At 46.3% G+C, this 15,126-nt stretch overlaps 1 protein-coding gene across 2 annotated transcripts in view; it reads left to right on the forward strand.

Moving 5' to 3' along the window:
* itga4 (integrin alpha 4) overlaps positions 1-15,126 on the forward strand; it is a 315,916-nt gene that overhangs the window by 138,905 nt on the left and 161,885 nt on the right. For both annotated transcript variants that reach the window (XM_072477536.1, XM_072477545.1), the window contains exons 16-17: positions 6,353-6,505; positions 8,191-8,267. In XM_072477536.1, coding sequence (XP_072333637.1) covers positions 6,353-6,505; positions 8,191-8,267 — 230 coding nt within the window. The remainder of the gene's footprint in view (positions 1-6,352; positions 6,506-8,190; positions 8,268-15,126) is intronic.

A 15,126-nucleotide genomic window follows, 5' to 3' on the forward strand; every position in this document is an offset into this window, starting at 1 on the left:
ATGCAGAGCAGAGACCCAAGCTCATTTTTCTCTCCCTAACCTAGTGCATTGAGGCCGATTGCAATGCTGCAGCTGGTACCAAATAACTTGGCCCAGACCGGGAACTGAATTTGGCAAAGCAAATTGAATGCAAAAACGCAACTTCTCGAAGCCGGAGTACCAAATTCTGGAATGTGTAAAGAGAAAGGTCGGGCGATGATGCTCTGGATGTGCAGCTCTTGCTGTTTTCAGGTGCTTTATTCTTCCCTTTAAGCTTGGCTCTCCATTGGGAGAACTGGATTTACTGTTTGACCTTTCTGTCCCATGCACATTGGACAATGAAAAGATAAATACATCCTGTATTAATTATTCTAGCTTTCTCAGTTCCACAATGGAAATAGTATGCTGGAACAGATGTGAATATTAATATCTTTTCACCATATTCGTATTTTTTTAAATTTACATGGTGCAGTTCCATGGGTTGCCATGGCCAAAGGGCCATTCTTTAAAAAGTGTCATGAATCTGTCTGGACAGTAGACAGTATACAATTGGCATGTGTCTCTTCTGGTAACAAGTTTAGATAATAATTGTGAATAGTTTACGGAGGAGAAACCGATTATTGACAATTGGGAAAGTCCCTGAGATAGAGATATGTTCATGTATAATCAAGCAAGTTAATAGGGGCAGCCAGTCGAATCCACAGAAGGCATAAATCAAAGACCAACAAAGGTATAATTGCCCAGACCCTGATATGCCAGGAGAGGCAGTTGCCATCTAGCAGTCTCCAGAAAGAAGACAGGCCAGTTTCTAGCCACCAAGCCTGAAGATCAAGTTTGCAGCAAACAAGCTATACAGTGAATGGTAGAACCCTCAAGAGTATTGAAAGTCAAAGAGATCTAGGAGTACAGGTCCACAGGTCATAGAAAGGGGCAACACAGGTGGAGAAGGTAGTCAAGAAGGCATACGGCATGCTTGTCTTCATTGGCCGGGGCATTGAGTATAAGAATTGGCAAGTCATGTTGCAGCTGTATAGAACCTTAGTTAGGCCACACTTGGAGTATAGTGTTCAATTCTGGTTGTCACACTACCAGAAGGATGTGGAGGCTTTAGAGAGGGTGCAGAAGAGATTTACCAGAATGTTGCCTGGTATGGAGGGCATTAGCTATGAGGAGCGGTTGAAGAAACTCGGCTTGTTCTCACTGGAACGAAGGAGGTTGAGGGGCGACCTGATAGAGGTCTACAAAATTATGAGGGGCATAGACAGAGTGGATAGTCAGAGGCTTTTCCCAAGGGTAGAGGGGTCAATTACTAGGGGCATAGGTTTAAGGTGAGAGGGGCAAGGTTTAGAGTAGATGTACGAGGCATGTTTTTTACGCAGAGGGTAGTGGGTGCCTGGAACTCGCTATCGGAGGAGGTGGTGGAAGCAGGGACGATAGTGACATTTAAGGGGCATCTTGACAAATACATGAATAGGATGGGAATAGAGGGATACGGACCCAGGAAGTGTAGAAGATTGTAGTTTAGTCGGGCAGCATGGTCGGCACGGGCTTGGAGGGCCGAAGGGCCTGTTCCTGTGCTGTTCATTTCTTTGTTCTTTGTTCTTCTAAGTCTTCGAGCCGAGGCAGTGTAGAAAACCTTCATAACAGCAGTTTAAACAAATCTTCGCTGGACCAGGAAAAGGTTGGTTCCCACACTGGAGTATATTGCCTATATTGTGTGGTAACTATAGCTGGTTATTCAATTTTGATGTTGATTGGGGACCAGGGGAACCCACAGAGTTCAGGTATCATAGATGTATATTGGGCGGGATTCTCTGCCCAGCGACCGGAGAATCCTGTCTGAGGTCAATGGTTTTGTCCATTGTCCGCGTCTTGCCCGTGACGATCATGTGGTGGGCGGGGCAGATTAATCCAGCCCCTTGTAACAAGGGGTATGTTCTATAGAAACTGTGTTTAATCATTCAAACACCTTGGGTGGGATTCTGTGATCCTGAGGCTAAGTGTTGACACCGTCGGAAACGCCGCCGCGTTTCTCGACGGCGTCAACATGGCCTCAGGATCAGCAATTCTGGCCCCTACAGGGGGCCGGCACGGCACTGGAGCGATTCACGCCACTCCAGCTGCTGATCCTGTCGTGAACTGGGCGCCGCGGGGTCCGCGCATGCACAGTGACACTAATGGCAACACACGCATGCGCAGTGGCTCCCTTTACCGCACCGACCCCGACGCAACAGGGCGCAGGGCTACAGGGGCTAGCACGGAAGAAAGGAGGCCCCCAGCCAGAGAGGCCGGCCCACTGATTTGATCCTGTCGTGTCTCTTCCGGTGTCAGAACCCCCCCCTTCCGCTCTGCGGAGAATCGCGTGCCGGTGTCGGGGCGGCGTGGCGCGATTCGCGACGGTCGCGGGGATTCACCGTCCCGGCCCCGGGCTGAGAGAATCCCACCCTATAATTGCGTAAGAGTAGAGTAGTACTGATCGTATGTATTTGTCTTTTCTTTAATAAATAGTCTTTAATAATTGTTACATGACGACTGGGCTGTTTATTCTCACTGAGGTTTCACTTGTCTCCTCACACCAAAACAAATCAAAACTATACACCCCCATGAACTGGCGTTCCAAGTTGGGTAACCTCGTAGGTAGCATCAGTGTGCATTGTGCCACGAGATATTAAATGCTAATTTGTTACTTAACTGTAGGCAACATCACAGGAGATAACAATCCTGTCTCAATCAAATTCATGTTTGTATATTTGTAACACCAACATCGGAAGCATCCACTGACAGAAAAACTGGCTCTTTTGAGGTTGCTATTTGTAAGATTTGCCATCTCCTGCCTACTTTCCAAATAAATAATTGTCGACTGAAATTTTCTGGCTCTAAAACATTACCTTATTAAAATCCGTATATTCTGTCATCTTTTCATTCAAAAGTTCTATGTCAGCAATTTCTCTGAGGATTTTGATGTTAATTGTGTCAACACCTGGAGACATCTCTTTTGTCATGTTTTTTAATCAGATTTTCCCATTAATGTGACAGTGCAATTCTGACTCTGCACAACTATTTCTAGTCTCTCAAATGCCCCCATAAACGATCAGCATGGAGTTGATTTAAGCAGATGAGTTACCAGAATTAGTGGCCCTGAAATTAATCTTAAAGTGGAGCACATGTAGGTGAAACCCAGAAGTCAATTCAGTGGATCAGAATTTGAGATTGAAACTGAACAGAAGCAATAGATTTGAATTCTGGGTGTTATGTCTCTAAGATGCACAGCAAGGATGATGCATTTGTCACTGTAGTTTAAAGGATGTTATGCAAATGGAAATTGGAGGAGTCAGGATGTGTTTATGATTACTGCACATAAGAGCAAAGGAGCACCCAAGTCTACTTACACATCCCTGGAATTACTGCTGGGTACAGTCAGGACAGAGCGACATATCTTTTTAAGATAGCATCGGATAGATTTTTGCTCAAGGGGATGAAAGGTTATCGGGGGTATGTAGAAATGTGAGGACGAAGTTACAATCAGATCAGCCCTGAACATAGTGAATGGCGAAGCAGCTCGAGGGGACGAGTGGCCTACTCCTGCTCCTAATTTGTTCATTCAGCAATTTGAGGGGAAAAGACCCATTGCTCCCATCAAGAAAATGTGATTGAAGGTGAACAACTGGAGTGCTGAGCTTTGATGCATTGCCAGAACTGATTTGAATGGCAGAACGAGGTCTGAAAAATTGAGTATACATTTTGATATAGCCTTCTCTGTACTTTAAGCCCACCTGCCCTGCTTATTGTTCTGTCAAGCAGACTCCACCGCTTCACAATCAGTCCAATTCCAGGAGCATCCAGCCTTCACTTTCTGTTCCCTTCTGCACTCCCTCTTTACCCATTCACCATTTTGTCACTCTCCCCAATTCTTAATGCAGCATGGTCCATTTGGCTCCGAGTCACCCCTACAGAATACACTACATCCATTGGGTGAACAGCTGACCTTCACTCACTCACAGGATTGGTTCTCTCACTACTTGTAGGAGAAGATTGTGCAAAATGCAGAGAAAAAGCAGAGGACAGTTGGTGGGCAGCCACAAATAGTCCAGATCACGGATGCGGGTATGGATTCCCTGGAGATAAGTGGAGAAATCCGAGTTGCTCTCTATCAGCGATGGAGAGACAGGAAATTTACAAATAGCTGGTGACAGAATTATTAATATCTCTGATGCAGATATGCTGACTTCATTTCATCAATGTCTGAACTATGGAAGACTGAGTAAGGTGATTACTATGACACCACTAAATCATATTGCTCTATTCTTCTAGGGTCTTAGTGCAAAGAACACGGATTTTAAGTCATTGATTAGAATGATTCCTCAGAGGATCTCATTCTTTCTGAGGCTGCACCATTACAAAACCTACAACCATGCCTAGCACTTCACTAAAGTTCACTTCACTTAGATAATTAGTGGGGCTTTAACCTGGTGATTCACAACTCACAACTGAGCATGAGCAACCATTGGTGGCAAGAACATCTATGAATTCAGGTAGCGGGGGTAGCACAATCCTCTCCAAGTTCTACTCAATGCATACAAATACTGAACCCCGGGGGCTCTGATTGAGAAGGTGAATTCTGGTTGTTGTGGTGTTGCTCGGTTGTTACATTTGTGCAGTCAATGGCACTTGGAACCTGTGGGAATCCAGCCAAAGTGATCAATTTGAGTGCCAAAAAGAAAATGCTGGAAAATCTCAGCAGGTCTGGCGGCATCTGTAGGGAGAGTAAAGAGCTAACGTTTCGAGTCCAGATGACCCTTTGTCAAAGCTGGGTGCCCACTGGTTCTGGCTATTGGGATCACAGGGAAGTTTATATAGCCCCCAGACCTAGAACACAAACCATCCACCATCTGGTTTATGGGTTTATGCCCAGTAGTCTGAGACCCTTGATATATCTCGGATAGTGTTCTGGAAGGAATCCGAGGGAAACGTATTGAGGACTGTGGTGATTTTCGTCGCCACTGTGTGGCCTGCAGATCAGACAGGGAATAGGTCTTCCTGTGGGAGTCTGTAGATGTGTTCCATCGCCTTGACATGACAACCTCCACCTCCAGAAGCAATGCTATCCCAAGAGGTCAAGGAAGCTGAACGTCGGTAACCCCTGTTATGTGGGTACTGGCTCCTGTGACCTTAGCCCTTGAGTGTGCTCCTCCTGTGCACATTCTTTCTGTGCTGATCCCACCACAGCATGCTATCATTGTGATGGATGGCTATGGTCTTCCTCTTCTGATGTACTGTCAAACATCTTCAATGCACCTCTCATCCCGAACCTATCACTTTGGAAGCCTCCAAGGTTCAGAAAAATCCATATCAACATGAGCTCTTTGGCAAATGTTTGCCTGGGTGGCAACTGAGAAACCAGCTGTAATAACTGAGATTTTATTCAGATGGTGAAATGATGAGTTTAATTGGCCACCTAAAGTGCTGCTCATTCTAGCCTGTGTTTTACTGGCCAGTTACAAGAGTCCCAGGAAAATCCACACTAGAGATGTTAAATTTAAATATGCCAATTGAAAATAGCTCATTGTAATCTTCTGAGGGTGGTAATTTCACCACAAATTACCCGGCCACCTGCACTAATCAAAGATCAGTTTTCGTGCCGAGGTTATTTGAGGCATCCAAACTTACCTTTGTTAAACTGCGTGCCCTCTTTAGAGTTGGGTTGGGTTTCAAATCTATTTATTTTAACAACTTGCTTTCCCCCCATTTTGGAGGTATAAACTCAACCTCCCCCCTACACCCAGGACCTCACGCTACTGTTCTCCCCCACCAAGGGTTCCAAATCTGCACATTAAAAGGAATGTTCAAGCCATTACCCCTCCCCTCTGAAGTTGCTTTCAGGCCAAAAGTTCCCCCACCCAAGGTAGATTTTTAGGTCCAGTTTTGACACTGTTGTAGATTTTATTGTCATTGTTATTTTTAACATGGTATTCCATGTTGAACCAGTCCCTTGCATTGAATAAAAATCTTAAACTTTTCTAATTGTCCCTTTGGTGACAAATGTTTGTCCTCTGGTTACTGGCCTCCTGTAGAAATAGATTTTATCATTTACCTTATCAGACTGTGCCATTAGTTTGAACACTGCCCAGAGAATTAAGGAACAATGCAAATGGACCATTTAAAATCTCTATCATGTCCTGACAGTTCACCTGAATCTGCCCTGGGAAATGTTTAACAGCTCTATTGAGTCTGTTATCACCCTCAGATTCTTAACATTACTAAAACAACTTTACTCAACTACTCTCTTAAAAACACCATTGCAATCATATGATTCAAAAATATGTTCACATTTGCATTGCTATTACACGCTGAACTCTGTTTTCTGTTTTAAAAGGGGGAAGTCCGAGATTTTAGAACACCGGTCTACTTTGAAGCATCCTATTCTCTGGGAAAGCACATTGTAAAAAATGAATCCACAAACTCTTTCCCTCCACTCCAACCTGTTTTGCAAAGAAAAGAAAACCAAGTGAACGGAGTCAAAAACAAGGTGTGTGCACAATGATATTTTCTACCATCCAGCGATAAAGCTGAAACTTGGGGATAGAAATTTGTATGTGTCACACTGATATCTGAATGCAATTCAGGGTTAGAGGGACCAGTCTTGGGTCTTGTTATGGGTGCCTGATCACCTCCCTTTTGGGAGTGAGCTAGATAGCAATCCGACAACCACAACCTCTGAGTTATGGTACTAGGGTCAAATGCCTGTTTTAGGACCCAAGCCAAATTAGACACAAAACCAAGTGGGGAGATGGCAGCTGACCCTAAAGAAACAGTCAACCACTGAAAAGTTATGTATTACATACCTGAATATGTACTGAGTAAGAGCAGGAATATTGCTCTTGTCTTCACAGTACTACCGTGAGCTGTTGCTGGCTTGTGCTTATTCTCTCCTTTTGTGCTCCTCACTCCGAAAACCTAAATAAGGGCCAGTATTCCCCTCCATTTTACTTGGTCAACATCAGAATTACAATACAACTGTAGCCCAGTTTGCAACTTTTCCGTCAATTCTCATCTGTTCTTATGAGATGGGCCAGATTTCTCCGGCCGTTTGCTGTCGTTGGCTCTCTGGTCCCGCCAGCAGTGCACCCTGCCCGTGTATTTCCCGGCGGGCATGGGGTGGCTCAAATGGAAATTCCCATTGATGGCGGCGGGAGCAGAGAATCCCGCCCCAGTGAACAGTGCACCATCACCCACCGCCAAGAAACATGTGCCTGGGAAGCTGAAGAACCCCGCCCATTATCTCAAGAGATATAGGGCAGAATTGTCCGAAAACAAATTCCGAAATATCGTTTCGGGCATGAGACATGGTGCGAACCGACACAATTCAAATCGCAATCTTCCTGCACTCAGTCATTATTTTGGAGCCAGAGGTGATTTGTGCCAAAAATTAGATGTGCAGGATCCAAATACGGCAGCAAGACCGGATCCTCGGAGATTTTTAAATGGCACCCCAATTTCAGAATAATACTACAGACCCCTCGTCTTCTGGCCTGCAAAGTCCCATTCCTCTCAAATCGGCAGCATTAGGCCCCTCACTCCCAGTTGGCGGTACCGGACACCCCCCACCCCTCCAGATGAGCGGCACCCTGCTAAAGGGCACCAAAGGCTAAGTGCCCTCCACTTGGAACTGCCCGGTTGGCACTGCCAGAGTGCTAGGGTGCAGTGCCAGGGCACTGCCTTGCCATGTCCCTGACCCCTTGGGGGCTACAATGGCCTCTGAGCCTCCTGGCTTGGTCATCATGTCTGGTTTCTGTTTGTGGAGACCAGTAGTGAATCATACCGGCTCTATGATGCACAGGCAGGTGCGAGAATTGCAGGAGCCGGGATAATCTGATTTACAACAGATCCTCGATATTTAAACATTAATTTTAATATGCTAATCTGGTTCACGCCCTCACTGGGCATGAACCAGATTACATCTTGTGGGAGGGCCCGTGAGCATTGGAAACTGTTTGGCACCGAGCGCAAATCTCATTTCAGGCATCTCCCAGAATTCTCCCGACAAAGTGGATTTGTGCTGAACTCAGCGCGGCCAGAGAATCGCCCCCAAAATTACACAATTATAGCGTTGAAATTGTCCTTTACCATGATAAGGTTTGTTTTTATATTTTGTGTTTCTTTTTGCATATTGGGTATTCACACTTACATCTGAATGTTACTTTTTTTGAATAGACATATTTTGAACGATTTTGTGCATTTGAAGATTGTGATGCTAACCTCCAGGTTTCTGGAAAACTGCTGCTAACAGGGTGGGTAATTTGCATAATACAGTTTACATTAATTCTTTAGCATTATTTTCCTGTTTGCAAATTTTGGTATATATTATTACAATTGGGTACGGACAGAAGCCAGGACTTGTTATTTCCTTTCTACTCGATTGATCATAACAGGATTTTTCCATTGGTCTTTATAAGACCTGGTCTGTATAGGTCTGTACCTAACTATTTATATGTTGATTGCAAATAACTCTCCAACAGGCTTTCTTGTTTTTGTTAAGCAAGAAATCCACCCAGTTTAAAAAGGTAAATATATACATCTCCTGACATTCACAACATGCACACAATCATGCAAAGTTACAAGTTGTACAGTAGAAGAGATTACATTTTGGTCAAATTAACATTCAGTATAAAAGTCGAAAATAGAGAGTTCACTGTTTGAGTCCTTTGCTGTTCACAGCTGAGGAAGGTTTTCTTAATGGTGGTCCTAGTTTTTCCCCTGGAAATGCTACTCTGACATTTTGGGATGCTCTCTGGATCTTCTCAGTCTGTTGACCCCAGCAGAATTCTTTTCAATTGAAACTCTCTGGGTTCAATTCAACTAAATGGGAACAAAGTCCCATAGCGAGCTAACACTGCCAGGCGGGCACCAACAGTGCCAGGGCAAAGGGCATGCAGCTGGGGGCCTCTGATCCCTGGGAGACCCCCTCGCATGCCGTTCTGTCTGGTCCTTGTGGGGATCAGTGCTAAACGGTGCTCGCCCGATGTCTGTGAGGTGAAGGGGTACCGGGAAGAGGCCTCAGGTACCTCTGTCTCACTATATGCAGGTTAGCCAAAACGTTTCGCGTCCAAAATGGATTCACATGACAGCATTTCGCGAGATCATGTTGGATCTCATGAGGCGTTAAGAGCTGGGTAGATCCCAAGAGCGGGGTCTCCCGGCTTTCATTGGCCATGAGGCGTCGCGGTGAGCTGCTTTTCGGGCGCAGCGTGGCTGTTGAATCGTGCCCCTTATCTCTGTGATCTACTCCAAAATGTAACAGACATAGGCAAGTTTAGCGAGTTAAACATCGGGAAAGCTGAAGTTATTGTTTTCAGCCCATCCCACAAACCCTCATTGCTGCTTTGTTCCCATTCCTTGCCTTGTCTTAGACTAAACCAGACTGGTTACAATCTTGGTGTACGAATTAATCAACCCCATACCTTTCCATCACAAATTTACTTTCACCTCCATAATTGTTCCTTCCTCAATATATTTAACCCCTCATCAATTAATTTCTTGTCTTTAGATTTGACTATTCAGTACTCTGTGGTATCCTCTTTTCTACCCATAATAAAATTCAGATAATCCAAACTCTCCTAGACAAACTCTGCCCATCTTGGCTGACTTACATTGGCTCCTGGCACCCAAACCATCAAGTTCATGTATTTTCGTTCTCATGTTTAATTTCTTTCATGGACCCCTCATCCCTTATCTGTCTGACCTTTTCCAGCCCACCAATCCCCATTAGAGCTCTTGATGCCTCTGGTGCTGTGCATCCCCCTCCCTTTTTACCCTCCGGTTGGCTGCTGCCTTTGGCTGTCTGGGTCCTGTGCTCTTTCTGGGATTTCCTTCCACAGGGGCTAATTTAGCACAGTGGGCAAAATAGCTGGCTTTTAAAGCAGACCCAGGCAGGCCAGCAGCGCGGGTTCAATTCCCGTATCAGCCTCCGCGAACAGGCACCGGAATGTGGCGACTAGGGGCTTTTCACAGTAACTTTATTTGAAGTCTACTTGTGACAATTTTTATTTTCATTTTCATTTCATACACCCCTCTGTCGATCCACCTCCTTCTCCTCCTCCATTACAATACTCCTTAAAATCCACCATTTCACCAAATATTTATTGTATTGCCTTCATTGATTCTGCATCCAGTTTTATCTGTTATACCTCTTAAAGTGCCATGGGATTGTTTTTAAGGCAGAGGTACTATGTAAATGACAGACATTGGACAGAAACTTGGTATGTTGAAGTAGACAAATATTGGGTCACAGATTGGGCGGCACAGTGGTTAGCACTACTGCCTCACAGCTCCAGGGACCTGGGTTCAATTCCCAGCTTGAGTCACTGTCTGTGCAGAGTCTGCACGTTCTCCCTGTGTCTGTGTGGGTTTTCTCCGGGTGCTTCGGTTTCCTCTCACAAGTCCTGAAAGATGTGCTCATAAGGTGAATTCTGAATTTTCCCTCAGTGTACCCAAACAGGCCCCAGAATGTGGCGACTATGTCATTTTCACAGTAACTTCATTGCCGTGTTAATGTAAGCCTACCTGTGACACTAATAAATATTATTATTACGTGGGCTTTGTTGCTACAACAGTGGGTGTAATCTAACTGCCTATTAGTGAAGGAAGATTTCTGTGAAGTTCACAATTTCTATGGGGCAGAGGTGAATTGATTGCTGAGTGCAATATTCGCGTTAACACTTTCAGACAGGTTAAACTTTGAACAGCTTTCTGCTGATCCTTCCCAAAACTAGATGGGCAGCAACTAGTTCTGTTCAACGTTGCTATTGCAGTATTGATGGGAAGTGTAAAATGACATTATCCTCTCATTGCCACCTAGTTTGAGTACACCTGCTGATATCTGGATGATGTATTTAGCATCTGACGTCACCTCAGACAGAATATTATTGTAAGAACAACAACAGCAAGGAGCCAGAAGGATAGCTCACTTCCCAACTTTGTCTTTTTAAGTTGCAGTAAAAACCAGGATACAGGAACTAAGGAAGAAAATTCTTCCTGTTATGTCTTGAAAGGTGGTGAAATCACATTTTTAAAACATTTATGTCAGCTGGTATTTACATGGATTTACCAAACAAAGGGCAGAGTTTTACACTCCTCCCAAAGTCAGTTCTGAGGCTGGGGGTGGGAGCGTAAAATTGAACAGATGGGATACAGTCCTGGAAACTCAAAGGTTGTCGGAATTTCACACTTGGGTGGGCCGGGCCTTGGGTGGGAAACACACCCATTTAGATGCTAAGGCCCTTAAGTAGCCACATAATGGCCTCACCCTGCACAGCCTTAGTGTTTAGGCTGATCAAAACAGATGTGAGCAGGGTGGAAAAGTGACATTAAACCTTTTTGTCCATCTTGGGTGGGACGTGGGGGTAGGGGGTGGGAGGTTACATCACTCCAAAGGGCCCCATCGAGTTGGCCCCCACTCCCTCCCTTGGGTGACTGTCTGTGTCACCTGGGAAATGAAGTGGGAGGGTGAGGTGGGGGAGCTTGCACATTCTCCCTATGTCTGCATGGGTCTCCTCCAGTTGCTCCGGTTTCGTCATAGTCCAAAGATGTGCTGGTTAGGTGGATTGGCCATGCTAGATTGCTCCTTAGTGCACAAGGATTAGACAGGGTTACAGGGATAGGGCAGGGGAGTGGGCTTAGATAGGGTGCCGTTTCAGAGGGTTGGTGCAGATTCGATGGCCTCTTTTTGCACTGTAGGAATTCTATGGATATTGTCTGAGATAGGCAAGCCGAAGAGTTGGGCAATCTCAAAATGGCAATAGCTGGCATGTTGGCATTAATTGGGACTGGTTTAACACAGGGTTAAAGAACTGGCTTTTAAAGCAGACCAAGGCAGGCCAGCAGCACGGTTCCATCCTGTACCAGCCACCCCGAACAGGTGCCGGAATGTGGCGACTAGGGGCTTTTCACAGTAACTTCATTTGAAGCCTACTTGTGACAATAAGCGATCTTCATTTCACTTCAATTGAGCAATATGTCTGTCAACCCCATTTTGAGCCAATGCCTGACCCATTAATGTTAATTAAAACATTTAAAATTGGCCCAAATGAATCCAAAGTGAGATATTTTCAAAGACTTTTCAAAGAACTGATCATTACTTCATAATTTACTTATTCATTCTTTATAACCTAGAGAATGGCCTTCACTAGTTGTTGACCATGGTTTCTTAAACAAAGCGTCTTTCAGTTCCGCATGCTATGAAATCCACAGCCCCAGGCAGTGTTAGGTAGCATGGACAGAAACGTATTACAAGGATGCTTTACCCACAGCTTCAAAAAGGAGGAAAACATGTTCGCTAATTTGCAAAGCATATTCCTTAGATGTTTCTGTTTAAACAGATTAGTTTTAATTTCCACATGCAAATTACTGCACCTTCCAAACAACCCAAGTACTTTGTCTGCAATATCATGTAATATAAGAATTATTTTCTTTTTAGGTAGGATTCCACTGGCACTTTTTAATGAATTGTGCATCTGTGTCCCCAAGTCCATCTGCTCTCTATTTTTAGATAAATAAAGCATACTTAGATAAATATAATCCAAGCTCTATTGTTGATGTTGCAACTTTTTAAATTTGGCTCAAATTTTCTGCCTCCAGTTCCTGATCATCGATAATGTGCTCCCAAAAATGTAGCAATGTCTTTCTGATCCTCGGCTGAATCTGAAAGGATTCTATTTGGGCCACATCTCTCGTCAAATCCTGATGGAATAATGGTGTGATGTTTTTTTCTAATTAATACCACCACCACTATCCCATTTTACTCACTCCATATCATTCTGAAATTATATTCAAGAATATGTCATTGCCAAGCCTGACTGAGTGACAACCATGTTTTAATTATTGCTGTTATGTAATGGTTGTGTATGTTAATTAATCTTTGTAGCGCACAAAGACTCCGTGAGACGAATAGAGTGAAGTCGATGAGGCTTTATTAAGCGTGTCTGTTCCCCCGCAGCTCGATAGTAGAATGGCCTGCGGGGGAGGACTCCGGCTTCTTATACTCCGCCTTCAGGGCGGAGCTAGAGGTCAACGGCCAACCAGGACCCGGGATCTGTCAGCCAATGACATTAGGGCTTCCAGTCCCACATGACCCCTAATACATACTACCACATTCACCCCTTGTCAAAAATGAACCCGGCGGGGTGATGCTTCGCATGGTGGTAAGGGTTTACAGGGCTGGTCCTGGGAGGAAAACATTCATATGGCAATACAGTATGTACAATTTTGTCCTGTTTCAACTATTTACCGAAGGTATCGGGAGAAAAGCAAAATGTTCTTGTGAAAAGTCCATATATTGATTTAGATCGACGCCACGAGTCGGTCGGGCGGTCTGGTCGTCCGTGTCGATCGCCTCGGCCCCGGTGGTGGTGGTGGTGCTTGTACCGGTGTTGTCGTCTCCGGGAGCCTTACGGTTTCAGCTTGGGCTTTATTCTTGGTCGGGCCTGAGGGGAGGGGAACCGATCCTCCTGGGAAGGGGGCGGTCGCGGGGTGCGGCGGTGGCAGGAAGGGGGGGGGTTGGGTGAACGGTGTCGGGGGGTGTGTGTGTTGCCGGCGGGCGCCAGATCCCGCAGGGAGACCGTGTCCTGTCGGCCGTCGGGGTACTCCACGTAAGCGTACTGCGGGTTCGCGTGGAGGAGGTGGACCCTTTCGACCAACGGGTCCGCCTTGTGTGCCCGCACATGCTTTCGGAGCAAGATGGGTCCTGGGGCCGCCAGCCAGGTCGGCAGCGACGTTCCAGAGGAGGACCTCCTAGGGAAGACAAGGAGACGCTCATGAGGCGTTTGATTAGTGCTCGTACATAATAGCGACCGGATGGAGTGGAGAGCGTCCGGGAGGACCTCCTGCCACCGTGAAACTGGGAGGTCCCTGGACCGTAGGGCCAGTAGGACGGTCTTCCAGACTGTGCCGTTCTCCCTCTCTACTTGCCCGTTCCCCCGGGGGTTGTAGCTGGTCGTCCTGCTTGAGGCTATGCCCTTGCTGAGCAGGAACTGGCGCAGCTCGTCACTCATGAAAGAGGACCCCCTGTCGCTGTGGACGTATGCGGGGCAACCGAACTGTGTGAAGATGGTGTTCAGGGCTTTAATGACTGTGGCCGCGGTCATGTCAGAGCAGGGAATGGCGAATGGAAAGCGGGAGTATTCGTCCACCACATGAAGGAAGTATGTGTTGCGGTCGGTGGAGGGGAGGGGCCCTTTGAAATCCAGACTAAGGCGTTCAAAGGGGCGGGCCTTGTCTGTGTACTGGGGGACCCACTGGGCGTAGTATGAAAAAACCCCAGGCAGCGTTTCAGGGCTTTTGAGCAGTGCGGGAGGGGAAATTCCATGAGGGCGCGCATACGTTCGGGGTCGGGGCCTATTATCCCATTGCGCACTACGTAGCCCAGAATGGCTAGCCGGTTGGTGCTAAAAACGCACTTGTCCTCGTTGTACGTGAGGTTCAAGGCTTTGGCAGTCTGGAGGAATTTTTGGAGGTCGGCGTCGTGGTCCTGCTGGTCGTGGCCGCAGATGGTTACATTGTCGAGATACGGGAACGTGGCCCGCAACCCATGTTGATCAACCATTCGGTCCATCTCCCGTTGGAAGACCGAGACCCCGTTTGTGACGCCAAATGGGACCCTTAGGAAATGGTATAATCGCCCGTCTGCCTCGAAGGCTGTGTACTTGCGGTCACTTGGGCGGATGGGGAGCTGATGGTAGGCGGACTTGAGGTCCACGGTGGAGAAAACTTTATATTGGGCAATCCGATTGACCATGTCAGATATGCGGGGGAGAGGGTACGCGTCTAGTTATGTGTACGTGTTGATGGTCTGGCTATAGTCTATGACCATCCTTTGTTTCTCCCCTGTCTTCACTACTACCACCTGTGCTCTCCAGGGACTATTGCTGGCCTGGATTATGCCTTCCTTTAGTAGCCGCTGGACTTCGGACCGAATGAAGGTCCGGTCCTGGGCGCTGTACCGTCTGCTCCTAGTGGCGACGGGTTTGCAATCCGGGGTGAGGTTCGCAAACAAGGACGGGGGTTGCACCTTGAGGGTTGCGAGGCCGCAGATAGTGAGTGGGGGTATTGGGCCGCCGAATTTGAACGCAAGGCTCTGTAGATTGCACTGGAAAT

This window comes from Scyliorhinus torazame, chromosome 2, assembly GCF_047496885.1.
Source record: "Scyliorhinus torazame isolate Kashiwa2021f chromosome 2, sScyTor2.1, whole genome shotgun sequence".
NCBI classification, from domain to species: domain Eukaryota; kingdom Metazoa; phylum Chordata; class Chondrichthyes; order Carcharhiniformes; family Scyliorhinidae; genus Scyliorhinus; species Scyliorhinus torazame.